General features: G+C 42.5%; 1 protein-coding gene across 1 annotated transcript in view; it reads left to right on the forward strand.

Annotated features, from left to right (window-relative positions):
* Window positions 1–16,400: 16,400 nt before the first annotated feature.
* Window positions 16,401–16,637, forward strand: part of RBPJ (recombination signal binding protein for immunoglobulin kappa J region) — a 60,946-nt gene continuing 60,709 nt past the window's right edge. Inside the window, exon 1 of the mRNA XM_032108863.1 lies at window positions 16,401–16,464. Within this exon, the coding sequence (XP_031964754.1) occupies window positions 16,445–16,464 (20 nt within the window). The 5' untranslated portion in view covers window positions 16,401–16,444. The remainder of the gene's footprint in view (window positions 16,465–16,637) is intronic.

A 16,637-nucleotide genomic window follows, 5' to 3' on the forward strand; every position in this document is an offset into this window, starting at 1 on the left:
GACAGCTCCTCAGGAAGGAGCATCTTCCAACTCTCCAGGCAAACTTAGCCTCTCATCTGGGGACAGGAAATGTACAGTTTGGGACACTATCCTCAAAATATTACTAGCAAGAATATGGATCAAAATGGATATTGCACAGAAGTGGATGGTAGCCTCTTACAAGGCGAAATCTTTCCTGCTTGTGCACTCATACAAAACAAAGCCCTCTGCAGAGCCCCAGCATTGTTGCACCAGAGCTGGTCTATCTGTCAGGTCTTTACAGCAGGAACCTGCAAACTGACAGATGTAGCTCTGGATATGTGCAAATGCACAATCACAGGTGGCAAAAAAAGCCCCCAGATCAGAATAAGGAGGCTCTCAGTGAGCTCAGGCATATTGGTTGCAGCAGAGCACATTTGCTTGAATTTCCTACAGTGCCTATCGTTTCAGGTGTCACCATTCCCTTGGGCAGGTAGTAAAGCCTGAAAGGCGGATTGCAGGTATAATCTGAGGTGTGAACATGGGTGTACTCTATTAAGCTTAAACAGAAGCTGAGATGAAGTTCTAACAGCACATACTAAGAACTTTAGGACATAACTGCTATTTTAAGTAACCAAATCCCTTTATGGATCAGACCCCAGTGGAAGAAATTCAAGAGCATTAGCACAAAGCCACTGGAGTAGACTACTGTAGGAATTATCTTTTTTAGCAATCAAATGCTTTTTACAGCTCACTTTACATTCCTTTCTGTTGGCTTTCTGGAAATATGCATTCACTCAAAATGTGCCTGATCATTTGTTGAGAACAAATGCAAAAAACATATAAGCAAGAATTAACTGAAATTAGATTTTGTACTTACACCAACAGCTGCAGAAGAACCTTGTCTGAGCTCTAGCAATCCAGCCAAGGAACTGAAATTACAGAAATGAATGTGACTAATCAAAATTAAAACATTTTGTGCAAAAAGTTAGCCAGCAGTAGTAAATGAAATTCAGCAGCCTTTTAAGAGCAAAATACTGATTCACTCAAATAAATAAACTGGAAATGAGAAAGGTAAACTGTTAAGTATTGAACTCTTTCTTCTGTTCTTCTAAAGATTAATATTCCTTTGCTCAGGTAGGAAACTGCATATAATGACTTGACAAAATCTGAAATCACTGACAAAGTCAAAATTAGCATACAGAAGTACTGACTTCTGATCTCATGATCAATACCTCAGTGTACTATATTATACCAAGCACATTGCTTTAAATGAAGCCTACGTGATTCCAGACTTTTTTCTTCACTCTTTATGCACTCTCATGAAAACCTGCGTAGGACAGGGTCTTCTTTGATCACAGAAAATTAATCTGTTTTCTTGATTTGGCAAACCCATCATTTTCTCTTTTTTGGAGAACTGAACCTAGGAAACCAGTTTTTCATATTTTTTATGTGAAAACCACAATTTTTATCACTTGATAAAATAAAATCTACTATTCTGAGTTGCATGTAAAGAACACATGTAAGGATTTCTCTGCTTACATAATGATTCAGCGTAGCTTGCTTTCTCTTTGCATCATCCAACACACAGAACTTACCAGAGGTTGCTGGCCAGAGAAGTATACAAATACACATTTGAGTGTTACCATGCAAATTGCTCGGTTTGCACGCTAGAGAAAAATATGCAATGCCTTCCCAAAGTCACAAAAATACATATGGTTGCCTATCTATTACCATTTTGGTTCAGAGCAGCAATGCAGTTTTGCAACAAACCCCCTGACTGTTCCCATTTACTGCACACTGGCTCAGCTCCCAGAGCAGTTTTGGTGCACAGAAGCACTGAATTCCCTTTGCAGGGAACTAACGCAGAAGCTCTGCTCAGTGCACATGAAATGCACTCCAGCGAGGGTGTTAGGAGTCCAAACCAACCAGTGGGCCTTTGGGCAGCTTTTGGGCAGCTTGCATGGTGAGAAGAGCCAATCCAAGAGATCAAGTTAAAGGTAGCCTGAAGTTCAAATCCTTGTAATGTTTTTAACAAACATACTGATTCTCAGCATTAACTACTTCAATATGGTGATCTGTTTCTGTTATCATGAATTACTCATTAATGTAATCAGACCCAGTCCATGAGACAAACATAAAAAGGCAAAAAAATTTCAAAAAGTGTGATAGCTTTTTGCCCAGTATTTTGAGAGGTATCTCTATGTGTTTGTTTATCATGCTGGTAGTTCCTCTGCAGCCCTTGCTATGACCTCCTCCTATGACAAAAAAAATGCAGCTAAGATTTTAGAGATGAAGCAAGATACTTTTGCTATAAATTAACTTAGATGACAAAAATCTGAAATAGTAAATTTGAAAATATGGTTCCAATTTTGATCTACTATACATGAACTGAACAGATGAAATAAAAAAGAAAACATCTTATTCTTAACCTACTACACAATGGGTGATTCCTGATCAGACAGACATGATGGTGGTCTCATTTTACAACTTCTAAAGCATCTGTAGGTTCTTTCAAAATTATAACAGACAGGAACTCACTAATACAAATATCACAAAAAATCAGTTCTACACTGCCTACTACTCCTACAGAGAAAGACAAATTGATCACTGTTCTAAATACTAGGGATTGTGGAGATGCCATGGGTCATGCTCAAATTAAGTTTGCTTTGGAAAAACAGATTTTTTTTTTTTTACCTCAGCAGTAACTACTTTAGAGGAATAATTTCTCAAGACTGAAAATAACTGTCAAACTAAGAGAGCAAATGGAAGCATTTTATTTTAAACCTGAATTATGAGAATTTTTTAAGAAGGCATTATTAACTGCAAAATTCCTGTCATCAGGACAGAAGCCTTCCTTTGCTTAAAAAGATAAGCTCATTTAAAATGATGACAGCGCAGTGCTCATGCAAATGTACACAAATTGAGCTAACCCATCTTCAACTTGGGCAATACAAAATTTACCCCCTTCTCGGTTCCTGACTGATATTGCCTCTTGAAACTAACAGCAACAGTGCTATTCTTCTATCTCAGTTTTTATGGTGCACTTCTCTGACCTTTCCAAAAGTACAAAGAATTCCCAGAAAATCTGTAGATGCCAGTGCTCTCTCCCAAGTACTATTCATTTTTGCATGTTACCTTACCAAGTTATTCCAAGTAAGAGCAGCTATCTGGAGTGAAAAAGTTGGTGCTGAAGACACAGTGTTCACCCCCTATATGTTTCAGGGGATTTTAATTTGAAGGAGCTCGGGCTGGACACATGAACTAAAAACTCCATGAGCCATGTGAGGACATTTGGGAAGCCGCTTCCAGTTTAGTTGCTTTGTAACTAACTTCAGTTCTGGCACCCCCAGATCTCCCTTCATCCTGAACAAGCACCGCAAGTGGGAACAGCTGGGAGATTAATGTACCACAGGCACATCCCTGAGCTCTTGGTACCATCTTGGATGCCCTACCTCATGCACAGGCAGACAGAGGTAAAAGAAATAAAACCTGGCCATGCTGCTTTGCTCTGAGCTATTGGCGATACTCTGATTTCCACTCTGCTACATATTCTCGTAGCCAATGCAATGAAGTACAAGGGAAAGGAGAAAATGAGCCAGCTCCCTGGCTTTATTTTGGGCAGCATTTTTTTTCTCTCCAGGTTGTTCTGACAACAGTAAGGCACCATTCTTCTGACTTTCAGGGCTCTTTAAATCTTTCTGCTTCTCTCAGAAACAGAGGATGAGGTTAGGACCTGTCCCATTCACAATGCCACGTGGTCCCCTATGTGGTATCTGGCATCTTCCAGTCTGTACTTCACAACAGTATTTGTAAAAGTAGGGGACTAAATTAAGCATGTCTGTATCTCAGAGAGGCAATGAAAGCAAACATTAGTAAAGTTTTACCTCTTTTTCTCTAGTCTTCCTATCACAACTATACTCTTCGATAAACCAATTCAGAGGTGTCAAATATGACAAGGATGATTTATTTTTATTGCCCCTTTTGCCATGATTAGCATATTTTTCTTTTGATTTTTGTCCTCCTGTCTTCAGTTGCTCCCTCATTCTCATTTAATTCTCCCCCCTTTCCTCTTTTCTCCCCATTCCTTGTTTTGTCTCCCTCAGGTTCTTTCATTGTCACATTGTGCTCCTTCAAATGCCGCACACATTTTGTCAATGGAGCCTCTGTAGTGGCTGGAAACTGAGAAGACCCTGTACTGCTGCTTGCCAGGCAGCGGGGGACCAGGGATTTCTCAGTTTCCAGCTGCTTTTGAAGCAGCACTGATTGGTTTCTCTTGCTGCTGCAGAAAAGGCTGGCACACAGGAGAAACAAATTCAGCATGTCCTTCTGGCCTGTTTTCAATAGATCTGCAAGTGCCAGAACAGAGATGGGGAGCAATTTGATGCTGTCTGCTCAGCCATCCCTCTCTCTATTTACTGAAGCAACAGTCCCTCCCTTTGCCTTTCTACCAATTCTTCCTTAACTTCCGTGATTCTCTCTCTGCCACATCTCTTTCCAGTCCACTACTGCAGCTTAGCCAGAGTTTCTGTAGAACCTTAAAGACATTTTTCTCTTGTGCTACTTTTGCAGCAGTATTCAAGTTGAGGGAACACAGTTCTGTTGCTCAGCGAAGTGCTACTCAGTCACTAACACAATGCAATGGCTTAAAACGTGCAAGTAAAACCAGAGTAATTTCAGCTGCATTTGTAATCAACTAAGAGACAAGACAAAAGTTTCCTAAGTTTATTAAGGCAAGACAGCCCCTTGAATATTCCTTTTAGATGATTTCTATAACAAAAATAATAACACCACAAACAATGGGAACATACTTAAATATTAAAAGCTTTTGCTCCCTCATGAAGTTTTAAGTATCTCCAATATGTTTGAGGAACCTCCTATATCACGCTTAGGAAATACCACTGCAAAGACTTCTTCAATCAGGCAAATTCAAGGGGCTAAAATACAATGCTGTAAGTGGGTAGAGTAAGCAGTGAGAAGGGATAGAGTACAAAAGCAACAGAAGTCCACAATAACCATATATATGCCCTAGGCCAGCTGTAAATCACTAAAACATTGCATTCATAAAAATACATAATTGTATTTTATGAATCCACTGTTTCCTAATGGTCATTTATCTGGCCACTACGCATTAGAAACTGGCAGACATTACTGCAGATGCAATTCAGAGACTAGGTTGGAAGAAGACAGGTTAGTAGATTTGAAAATGAGTTCAAGGCAGATATGTTAAGAAACAGCACATAAGTGGTCTGGGGGTAAAAATCAGGACAAGTCTCCACCAAGCAGTAAATGCAAAGTTACAACAGTTAATCCCACATCAAAAACCTCACTGTCTCTTGCAGTGTACTCAATTGGCACAGCTGAAGGTAAAAGATTAAATTTGTTCAAAAAGGCCAAGCCTTCCCTCTGTGCAATCTGAGTTTGATCAAATGTCACTTTTCCTCCCATAGTTGTCATTGATGCAGCATAAAGAATAAAGCTGGCATGAACATCCATGATGTGTATGTATTATGTGCGCTGTGTGACTCAACACACTGTGCCTGATCTGGGCTGAATTTATGTTGCCCAGAGGTCTGGTAACTCGCAGAAATACTCTTTATAAAAACATATCTACAACCTTGGAGATAAAGGGTAATGTTAACGAAATAAAAGAGGGCATATAAAAAGTTAAACTGTTATTCTGGGCTAGATTTTCCCAGCAGCTCATCTCCCACTTAAGTACCCAAACAAAAAAGCTTCCACTCAGCCTCTGGATGCTGCAGGGTTTCAACATTAGACTCCTAAGGTGCATGCATAACTGGATACCCAGTGGGCTGGACATGGTATAGATTCATTTCATCTACTGATGAAATTAAGAAAAATAACTGAACTCTTTTTTTCCCACAATGATAGACTTACAAAACAGAGGTTAAGAATATGGTTTATCCAGGGCAGCATTTAAATATGCCACAATATGATTGAGGAGGAGGAATATTCCACCAAAAGGGCATGTTCGATTGTTTATTCAGTAAAAGCTTTATTTTTATCAGAAAACTTATTTTATTAGTCAGAATGTATCTATTCTTGTGGTTTACATTTGCTAGTGACCACAAGGCCTGTAAAGTTCCTCCTGAATACTGAAGTCCCTTATTTACCTGCAGAATACATGAAACAAGTTCTAAACTTCCCTGGCATTATGTGAAGAATATCACAGAATCCTAGAATGGTTTAGGTTAGAAGGGACCTTAAAAACCATCTAATTGCAACTCCCCTGCCATGGGCAGAGACACCTTCTACTAGAACAAGTTCCTCAATATCTGAACTGTGTCCAGAAGGATGACTGAGAAACCCACTCTATTCCCTTCGCTAATCTAGTCATTGGCTGGTAGAATAAAGCCTCCAGCACAGGTGCAAGCAGGCACTGAAATATTTCCACAATGTATCACATCGCTATGGTGGACTAGACATACAGGACAATCACTTCCATTGGACTACTAATGGAAATGACTTTCAGTCCCCACACATTTGGAGCAGATTTACATCAATTACCTACAGGTTGAAGGCTTCCCGTCCTTTCATTTTATTACTAATATCCTCACAGAGCCTCTTTGCCAGCTTCCCATCCCCTGCCTTTTCCTTCCCAAAATTATTTACACTTTGCATACATTTTATTATGTAAATGCATCTAAGCTATACATTGACTACTCTTCTGCAACTTTTACTTCAAACTCAGTTCCACAGGACCAGATGGTAAAAAAAAATTATTTCTTTTAGTTCTGACCCACTGCTGAAAGCCTGCCTAATTGCAGTACAAACCCATGGAGTTCAGCTCTGTGTGGAATGGCTCAGGGAAAGTGTCCTCCAAGTACAGATATGTAACTGAGCTGGTGAGGTTTTCCAAGAAAACAAGCAAAGGCTGCTCTGCATGCCCTCGCAGGCTCCAGAACCAGCTCTGCGGCTCCAGCAGCTGGGGTGTTCTGGTGCCAGTGAGGCCAGGAAGGTGGAGTCTGGAAGACATGTGTGTGCAGCTACTTGGAGGTCTCCTCTTTCGTATCATGTTTCAGGCAAATCATCCAAGAAGGCTGTCAAACATTACGTGGACTGGAGAGGTTTTATGCAAAAATGACGAGTGATGCTTAGTAAAAAGCAACTGAGGATAGGACCTAACAAGAGTGTGTTTACTTGTGCCAAAACCACTAATTATCAGATGAAATGTCAACGATTATGTATGTGGTAGTGCTGTGACAGACACTGTAGCTATGCGAGGCAGGGACTACAGCGGTCCTTCATGTGTTTTTGCTAGTACAGCATAGTTTCTAGTTATTTGGCAATGAGCCTCACTTAAGAAATGCTCTGAGTGCAGCTCCACCTGCCCTTTTTATAGCTTTCCAGAACTGCTGCCTATTTCTCTCACCCCATGCTGGCACTCCTGCCTGTTTTAACAGTGCTGATGCTGAGACCAAACTAATAAACTCAACTGAATGCTGCTGAGTTTGTCCCAAGCAATGCAGATGCTCTGCACTGAGTTCCATTACTCCCCTACTTCCATTTTGATGCAGCACCAGAACACTGGACTTAGCTCTGCAGCAAGCCAGCCCAGACCAAAAAGAAGGGTTGTACTTTTTACCTCTATGTCTTAACATACCGCCAGGAAACCCACCTCGAGCTCTAGGCCCCAAGGGTGTCATGCCTGTGCATGTATGTTCAGCCAAGGGTGCAGGACAGCACCCTTGACAGTAGCAACAGCGACAGTAATGCCTGATGTGTCACTCCGGTGGTGGAGAAGCAGCCGTTTTTAGCAGGAGAAATGAATTACTCACTAGCTGTTGTTAGGCCAAAGAGATGCTAAAACTGCTCATTTGGTTTCAACATCACAGTGACACAGTTGTACTCATCCAGTTTCCAGGAACTGTTCAGTTTATGTCAGTCAGGGCTCTCCACATCTCACTCCAGCACATGGCATAAGCCCCAGAAAAAGTGATCTGCATGGACAAGCTGGGGTAAGTGGCAGAGATTATCTTGCTGCTGTTACAGAATAACATATCCAAGTTTTCAATATTTATCATCAAAGCTTTTCCCATTTAACTATTTTCTACAGATGACTTTGACATTAGGAAAAGGGGAAACATAGAGACCCAGGCACCCTTTCAGCAATGCTATGTCAATTACAAATACAATGATCACTAGGTCTGGGCTTATTGGTGACAGTTTTTCTTCCCGTCAATTTGTGTTACAGCCTGAAATCACAAAGCTGTGATCCCCGAGAACCTCCTTTGTAATGCATATCAACTTTCGTTGTGCCCCTTTGTTCCCACTGTGATGGAGCATTGTGGTGCCTGTGTCCAGGGAGCAGGTTCGCTTTATTGTTCTTGTAAATATGTACTGCTGGGCGCAGCTCGGTGGAAGGCATTGAGTTTGTGCATGACTGACGCCGACCCGGACAACTGCTCTGACCCCCAGCAGATGGTGGTGCAGGGACTGCAATGATCTGGAAGTAATAGCATGTGCCATTTCTTTTTGTTTGGAACAGCCAGCCAGACCCTGCGTTTCCCTCCCCTGCGCAGCAACAGCTGTATATACAGTAGGGACCGGCGCACCCCTAACTGTCACTCCAGTCCTCCTCCTCTGCCAGTAATCAGAAAACCTTGGGCTCTGAGACTTCATGGAGATTAAACACTATATGAACACCACATGGCTCTTTCCAATGTTAATAAAATTGTGAGCATTGGGGCACAGATCAGTTGCTTTCCTAGAGAAAAGTGAGTAACAGTTAAAAATATCTATCACCCCTGATATTAGACTTTGAAGTGATGGACTTGCTGGTTTTTAACCTCTGCACAGAGAAAGCCAGGATACAGGAGTCAGTATTAACTAAGAATTTTAACTTTTAGACTACAAATAGCCTCTCTGTAGCTTAAATAAATTTTACTTGTCATTTGTATTTATCAGAAACCAAAATAAGTGTTTGTTTTGAAAGGAAGGCATAAAATGGGTGAAAGTCCACAAGTGATGTTTTCACCAAGGCCATGGGATATTTAATGCTTTTGGAATGATAGTAGAGCAGTTTGCATTTGATTCTGTAAGAGGCCAGATTTTTTTATATGAGGCAGCTCATAAGAGGTCAGAAATGACAAATTGTGTGAGTTGGAGTTAACAATCACCCACTGTATGTCTGGCCTGTGTTACCAGTCTCCATAAAATTGTCCTGACGGTCCAGAAGGGAAGTTCCTTGGAATGGATGGAATAACGGCTCCATGCTCCTCCCCTCTTAGCCCTAGCTGAGATGGCTGTCAAAGAAAAGGGCTGAAAACCAGCTGCACTCTAAACATTGTGTTTCTGGCTGCTATAATGCTTCTCGGAGGCTTTCAGCTGGCAGGTCAAAGAACAGCAGACTTGCAGCACTCGAGATGGGGAACAAAGGTAGGGTAGGAGTAATGGCAAGGAAATCCTTTAGACTTTTTCCCCACTTTATACTGGCCTAAACACCTCTTGAGGATTTTATACACAAGACCCCCAAGCTATAAACCCATGTTCAAACTGTGAGACCATTCCTCTGCGAGACCAGACACCTTTATGTTGTTTAATTCAGCGCAATCTCCCTATTTCTGTGCAGAAAGAGGAAGAAACCTCTTCTGGGTTTGCCTCTCTCAATCTCCCCACATTAAAGAAATATTCCTGGGGGGACCCAAAGTCTCCCAGGGCACAGCATCACAACACTGCTATTAGGTTACACTCAGCCTCTGTTGTAGGGCTGGTGGCTGAGATGTCTCATTATCTTTAATTTAGAAATTTCACCCTAGACTTGGGAAACTACCTTGTAAAGTTTTCTGAGACCAGCCTCATTTTTGACAAGCCCCATCTTTTGAAGAAAAAGCAATGTTAGGAAATCCCTGTTTACTTCCAGTGTAAAACCACCTTGGGTTCATCACACATCAGGGTTGGGTCAAGAGAAAAATGTTTTAATTTCTCTTTGTATGACATTTAATGATAATTATTGTTCAGTCCGAATTCCTTCCAGACTTGATCTTGATTCTAGCAGCACTATCTCAAACAACAAACAGTTAAACAGAAGTAGCTTTACTTTCTTGACTAATCCCATTAGCTTTAATGAGTCTAATCGCACTAGTAAAATTATGCATGTGCTTAGCCTTGGCAAGGTCAGTGCCAGTAATGGGGAGAAAAACAAACTGATAATGAAACCGTGAGTAGTAAGAATGTCTGGGTATCTGCATTTCTAGAAAAAGATATGGCAGTCTAGAACATTAAAAATGAAACACCACTTGTTAAGATTAAAGAAGAGTAAATCCTGAACTGAGACTGACAATAAATAAAATCATAGCAAAATTCTCTAATTAATTATCATCCATGAGATATCTTCAGTTACCTCCATAACAGCTATAAGCTCATTACATTAGTTACGACTTATCTGTTCATCCATTCATTTATATGAAGCTCATCAAGATGATATCCAAGCACTAATGAACTTTAGCATTAAAAGGTTGTGTGTAATTTCCTAAGAGGAAAAAATTCAAAAGGTGTCAGCCACTCTGGATCTGAGCAATGAAATATTCTCAGGCAATTTGTATGGAATTTATTTTCAATAATTTCTGCCAGAAATAGTCTATTTTCAGGATGAGGATTATGGAAAATAGTCTATGGAACAGCAAAATGATAGTAGTATGAGAGCTAGACTAAGTCCACAACAACTAGAACTTGTGCAACCCAAATCAATATCAACGTGGCGAGATAACTATTTTTTAGGATTACATGTTCTTTGGCGATGCCTTTAGACTATCTTCTGTTTCAAGAGTGTATAACTTTCTCAATGTTTTGAATAAACAGCCCCAAAGTATTATCTTTATAGCCTATGACCATGAACAGTCTGTAAGCTACTAAAACACAAAGTTAGTTTACCTTCTTTATATAGGACCAGAATGAGGCTACCTGTCACTAAATTCTCTAAATAGCAATTATATGGTATTCAGCTTTACATTTGTGAATCAATTAATTTCCTAACTCCTCTCTCTAGCTATAGACAGAATTCCTGTGTGCACATATTTGTGTGTAGAATTATAGGTTAAGGATTTCTGTCCATATTTCCTCCTATTTGACATAGTGTGTGGTCGTCACTGGGACAAAGACTTTCCTAATACATAGTAAAATGGGATGGTTTACAATGGCAAATGGATTTTTAGTGGTTGTTTTATCAAGAGGTCATGTGCAGTTTGTTGATTTCTTTTATAGTAGGCTGATGAATTCTTTTTTTGTACCTTGTTATAGTTAGTCTGAAATTTCCTTAAGCATTGTTCTGTTACATATTCCCTGTAAGTAAGAAAAATGTGCATAATTAAGTGTGTATTTCTCTTGTGTTTTGTAAAATCAAATGAGTTTTCATTCTCTGTTTTCCAAAACCACATTTTACTTACAGGTAGAGGTGAAGCCGGTCAGCATACATTTTCTCAAAGAGCCTAATGAATGAGAGAGTAGACTAGCTGAAAAAACCAGCTCTAACTCAGTCACTGAATTACAGGCTGGGGTGTGAGTGTATCACTGGCAGCGTAGATGGTGAATTAATACACATCAGGAAAACAACAGAACTGCAAGAGCACCTCTGGTCAAAATGTTTTTCTGTAGAAAGACATCTGTATTCACACTAATTCAGAACTGCAGCATTGCAAATTTGATTTGTATTTATGTATTAATAAAATCAATAATACATCTGGAGTCATATAATGATCTTTAAATCTTCGTTCTACTTTGTTAATTATTTGTGATAATTCACAGTCTAACCAACTAGCTCAATCTTCCCCGTTTTCTTGATTTCAGTAGGATGCAACTAACTTCCTTAGGTGTCTTCAGCTCATAGTCAGTCCTACAGATATCAGACAGACTGAAAAGAAGCTGTATTTCTCCTGTATTGTTTTGGAAACATGGAGATTTTTACAGTTTATCCTGCTGTACTCCTTGTAATTAATGACTTTGAAATCCTGCATCCTGTGGTTTAATCTTAGAACTGGTTTGGTACGCGCACACGTCAGCCATGGCAGAAGGTCAGGGCAGCAAGGAAGCCATGCTCCTGGCAGCACCAAGGGGGGCCTGCAGAACCCCCGTTCTGCTGCTGCCTGTGAATGCTGGGGTGCAGGGGGTTGGCACCACCTGGTGTGTGGTGGGCAGGCTCTGCCAGCCCCCAGGGCATTTTAGCCTCCGGATGATTCACTGAAGTCTGGTGGTACCTGCAGGGGCACCCTAAGGATGAGAGGGCTGATGGCACCAGCCACCACTGCAGAGGGCTGTGTTTGGAGAGCAGAGCTAAGGGAATAACCTGGTGCCACACTTAACTGGTGGACAGGCATCATGTGCACAAGTGGAGGAATGCTGCGTAAGAGAGGTTTAGATGTGGGCTCTTTGAAGAGCCCAGTAAAACAAAGGAGGGATACAGGGCAGTTTACACGCAAACTGAGAAAATATTTCACCCAATGGAAAATAAGTGAAGATACTATTCTGAGGTAGGGTGAGAAGCAAAATGTGATACAATGCAAAGTGTCTTAACAGGCTGTTCTAGAAAAGTACGTAAAAATAAGAGGTTACAGAAGTCAGTCATCAAGCTGTTCACACTGTTAACCTACATAACCACATGATGTTATTACTGTTAACCTCATCTTTCCTTCCCCATCTTCCTTCCTAATGTTTCCTATACTCCTTGTATCTTGTCTTTACACTAAAAGAATACTCTGGAAAGGGACTGTACTTGCTTTCAAGGCAACACCAGAGCGAGGCCCAAGTCTGAACGTAGCCTCTGGGGACTCCCACAGCAAGGCATACTTACACCTGAGCCGGCATTAAGACACAGATCCAGATATTTTTCTTCGCTCTACCATCCTCTTTGAGACTATGACACACAAGCAAAAACTATTTAACAATGCTCCTGCTGCAGACTGCTAACTAGCCTATTCTTTCTCCTTGCCATCCTTAAAACAATGTCGCAGATTCTCTGAGCTGTGTTGAACATCAGCATCCATTTTAAAGAGCAGACACACTTCTGACATTGAGCTGGCTGGCTAACAGCTTAAGCGATAACTTTTGTTGGCAGATGCACCAAAGTTCCGATCTAAGAGATGTTCTGTGGGCAACTGCCTGTTTATTTGCTTTCCTAGAGACATGGTTGAACCACGCTGTACATCCTGTGCTTACGAAATTCCAGCAGGGTTGTATCACAGTGCCTACCACTAGAATGTGTGATTTACACCACCTACAAACTGCAACATCTCAAGATAAACCTGCTCTTTATAATGAAGATCCATATAACTGTGGTTCTCACTACCTACAATGCTTTTGAAGGTCACTGGGTTTTAAAATAGCTGGGATTTTACAGGACACACTGTGAGACGTTTTTTGTAAGACAGGCTGATCTAAGAAAGAGTCTCTTGTCCCCTTGCCCGTCTCTCACTCATGTGTGTTAACCACATAAGAAACTTGGGATTCCTTCTACACAAAAGGGTGCAAGTCTTTTGTTTTCTCATCTTTCTCCAAACCAGCAAGGTGAGAAGCAGTTGCCAAATGAGAAGTGTATTAGCTAGTGCTGTGCCCAAAGGAATGAGCTTAGGGGAAACCCAGAGCCAAGGCTGAGCTGGAGAAAGTTTGGTCTGGACTGGTCAAACAAGCTGTTGAAATCTTTGGCCTGGTTATCACAGCTTGCATCCCATGCTCCCTGCTCCTCCCTGCCCTTCTCCTCCAAAGCTGGGCTGCTTGAGCACTGCCAGCCAGCAGCTCTCGCAGTACCAGTGGTGGGACAAAACTCCAGGCCAAAAGACCTCCTCCCCGCCTACACAGAGGGCCTGATCCCTAACGATTCCATGGGCTCTTGCTAGGGTCATTGTCTTTTCTCCCCTTTCCACACAAAGCAAGACTCAGAGGAGAGGGGAACTGTATGGATTCCCAGATGACGCTGCTGAGATCCACTAAGCACTGGCCAAGTGGCTCCGTCCGCATATGCACGTGTTGGTGAATCCAAGTAATTTTGAGGTGGTCCTGTCCCCCAGTTTACAAGTGAGAGTAAAGTGGATTTCCTGCTTTAACAGTCTTCCATTTTCAAAGGTGACTAATGATTCTGAGCACCCAATTGGAGTCACCTGGCAGAGCATCTGCTTGGAACACGGGTGAAGCCCAACATCTGTGGAAATCATATCCTTCAAAGGCGCCTCCAAGCTGTGCTTCTTCAAATTGTCTCTGAAGTGATAGGCCTGACTCAGAACCCTTTTGCCAACCTCAGCTGAGCTTAAATCAAAAAGTCAAAATACTGATTTGCATAGCAAACACAAAGATTTAAATGGTGCAAACCCGGTATTTAAATTTTTCTACCTCAGCTCTGGAAATGCTTATATTCATTACAGGTCAGAAAGTGAGGTCTAGTTCCCTGAGGCAGTGGATGCTTTCAGTTTCCAATAAAGTCACACTCCATATGAAATACAAACTTCTAGCAGCAAGAAGAAAATTCAATGCATAAACAATATTAAGAAACCTTCGGTGGCGTATTATCTTTTCTTCCACCAGCTACTCACATGAAGTTCAGGCTATTGTTTTTGATTTGAATAGTATTCCTGGCCTTCTGAACTGCAAATCTTTTATAATTAAAAAAAATAAAATCAATGGTTATTTGTTTTATAATGTACTGCTGTCAGTGATGGAAAGGACTACAATGGTTTCCATAATTATTAATTCTTCGAAATAATATACCTGCTCCAGTATCCAATTAATCTGGTTATTAATCAAAGCCTTCTTTGTAAACTATTGAAAGAGGCTAGACACTGCAGATTATTGTGTGCTGTATTTTTAGATTTTCCAGTTTGATTCAAAACACACTAAAAGAGGGGCCCCATAAAATAACCATCTAGAGACAGTCCATGGCAAACATCCAGAAACTATTCTTAATGGAATGGAGTTAGCATGATCTGAGATCATTTTTTAGCCTTGAGAGAAAAAAAAAAAAAAAAAAAAAAAAAAAAGAAAAAGATGTTTTTAGGAAGAGATTTCCAAAGGGATTATGAGTTGCTCTTTGCAAACACTACAGAGGATTTCCAGTATGCATTGTGCTTTTGCCAAGAACTGTGCCTACAAGGGAGCTAATCAAAGTCCTCTTGTATCTAATGAGGAGGGGGAAATCATGATGGGGAAAGTCCCTTAATGACAGGAGACAACAGCTGTTTGTACAGGAGATGTACAGAAAACTTTGTCACCGAGGAATCTCTTAAAACATGATTTTATTTATCTGAGACATTATTCATTGAATTAGCATTAGCAATGAAGCACATATGTGGGAGAGAAACCTAAAATCTTATTAATGGGATTACTGAAATGTTACCTTTTCTGTAATTTGGAAGACAGCAGAGCTAAAGTAAGAAAAAAAGATGTGGGCTTTGGAATCTCAGCAATCTTTGAAATCAATGTAGCATTTGTCCCGAAGTTAGACTGACATGTTATATTAAACACATAGAGGAAATTGAACAGACAGAAGTCTTGATATAAAAGGGTTAGTTTTCAAATATGGTCTCCTGATGGACAATCAGACCCTCACCTTGAAGTGGCAATGTTGTTAAATAAATCCAAAACTGGGGTCTTCTTTTTTTGTCTTATGAAAACGTCGGAGCCCACCCCGGCAGCTCCGTGTTGCAGATACCTCCTGTCCCCGTGCCCACCCTCAGCCGTCTGTTGCCACAGGGTTCGCTCAGCTGGCTGGGACTCTGGCAGACTCCACCGTTTCTGTTTGCTAAACAAACGCATCTTACGCACTTCGGTTGCAGATGAAAACAAAATTATGAAACCGGGCTTTTAATGTAAAACCTACTTCTAAAAAAATTACGTTAACGATTACATGTAAGGAACCTAACAGGTCTTCCTAAGGGCTGTGCCTCCAAGTCCCAGCCTCCCGCTCTTTTTATTTAGCATTTGACAAGGAGTTCTTTCCGCCCTGCCCCGCTTCCCACTCCGCGCCGCCGGACCCCTCAGCGCCGCCAGCACCGCAGCTCTCTCCGGGCCGCGCACGTGCCGGGCCCGCGGGCAGCACGAGGCGCGCGGTCCCACGCGCGGGGGTGGGGGGGAGGAGGCGGTGGCGGCCGTGGGCCGATGCCCGCGCGCCAGCAGCCGCCCCACCCCACCCCTCCCTCCGCGCCCAGAATGGTCCCTCCTCCTCCGCCCCTCCTCGCGCCGGCGGGGGCGAGACGCGCGAGCAGGCAAAGGGAATCCCTCGGTTTCCCCTGAGCGCGCTCAGCTCTCGCGAGACTTGCGCAGCTCTCCGCAGTGTCGGCTGGCTCCAGGCTCTCGCGAGAGCGGCGCGGTTCCCACGCCCGGGCTGTTGTGTCTGAGGGGAGAAGCCCGGGCGCTGAGTGGGCGGCGCGCACCGCCCCCTCCTCCTGCCCCGCGCGTGTCTCGCGGGTCCGCGCACGCGCGCTCTGGGCCGCAGGGAGGGGGGAGCTCTCGCGAGAGTAGGAGTTTTGGCGAGAGTTTGTGGAAGATGGCGCCTGTTGTGACAGGGTGAGTGCGGGGCGTTCGCGGCGCCCGCCGGAGCCGCCGCCGCCCGGGGCTGCCGGGGCGAGGCCGCGCCGCGCCCGTCCGCCCGCTCCTCGGCCGCCGCTCGGGGGCACGGGGAGCTGCCCTCCGGACGGCCCGCGGGCGGGCCCTGCGGCGCAAACCTCGCGGGGCTGGGG

Source organism: Corvus moneduloides, chromosome 5 (genome assembly GCF_009650955.1).
Source record: "Corvus moneduloides isolate bCorMon1 chromosome 5, bCorMon1.pri, whole genome shotgun sequence".
Taxonomy (NCBI): domain Eukaryota; kingdom Metazoa; phylum Chordata; class Aves; order Passeriformes; family Corvidae; genus Corvus; species Corvus moneduloides.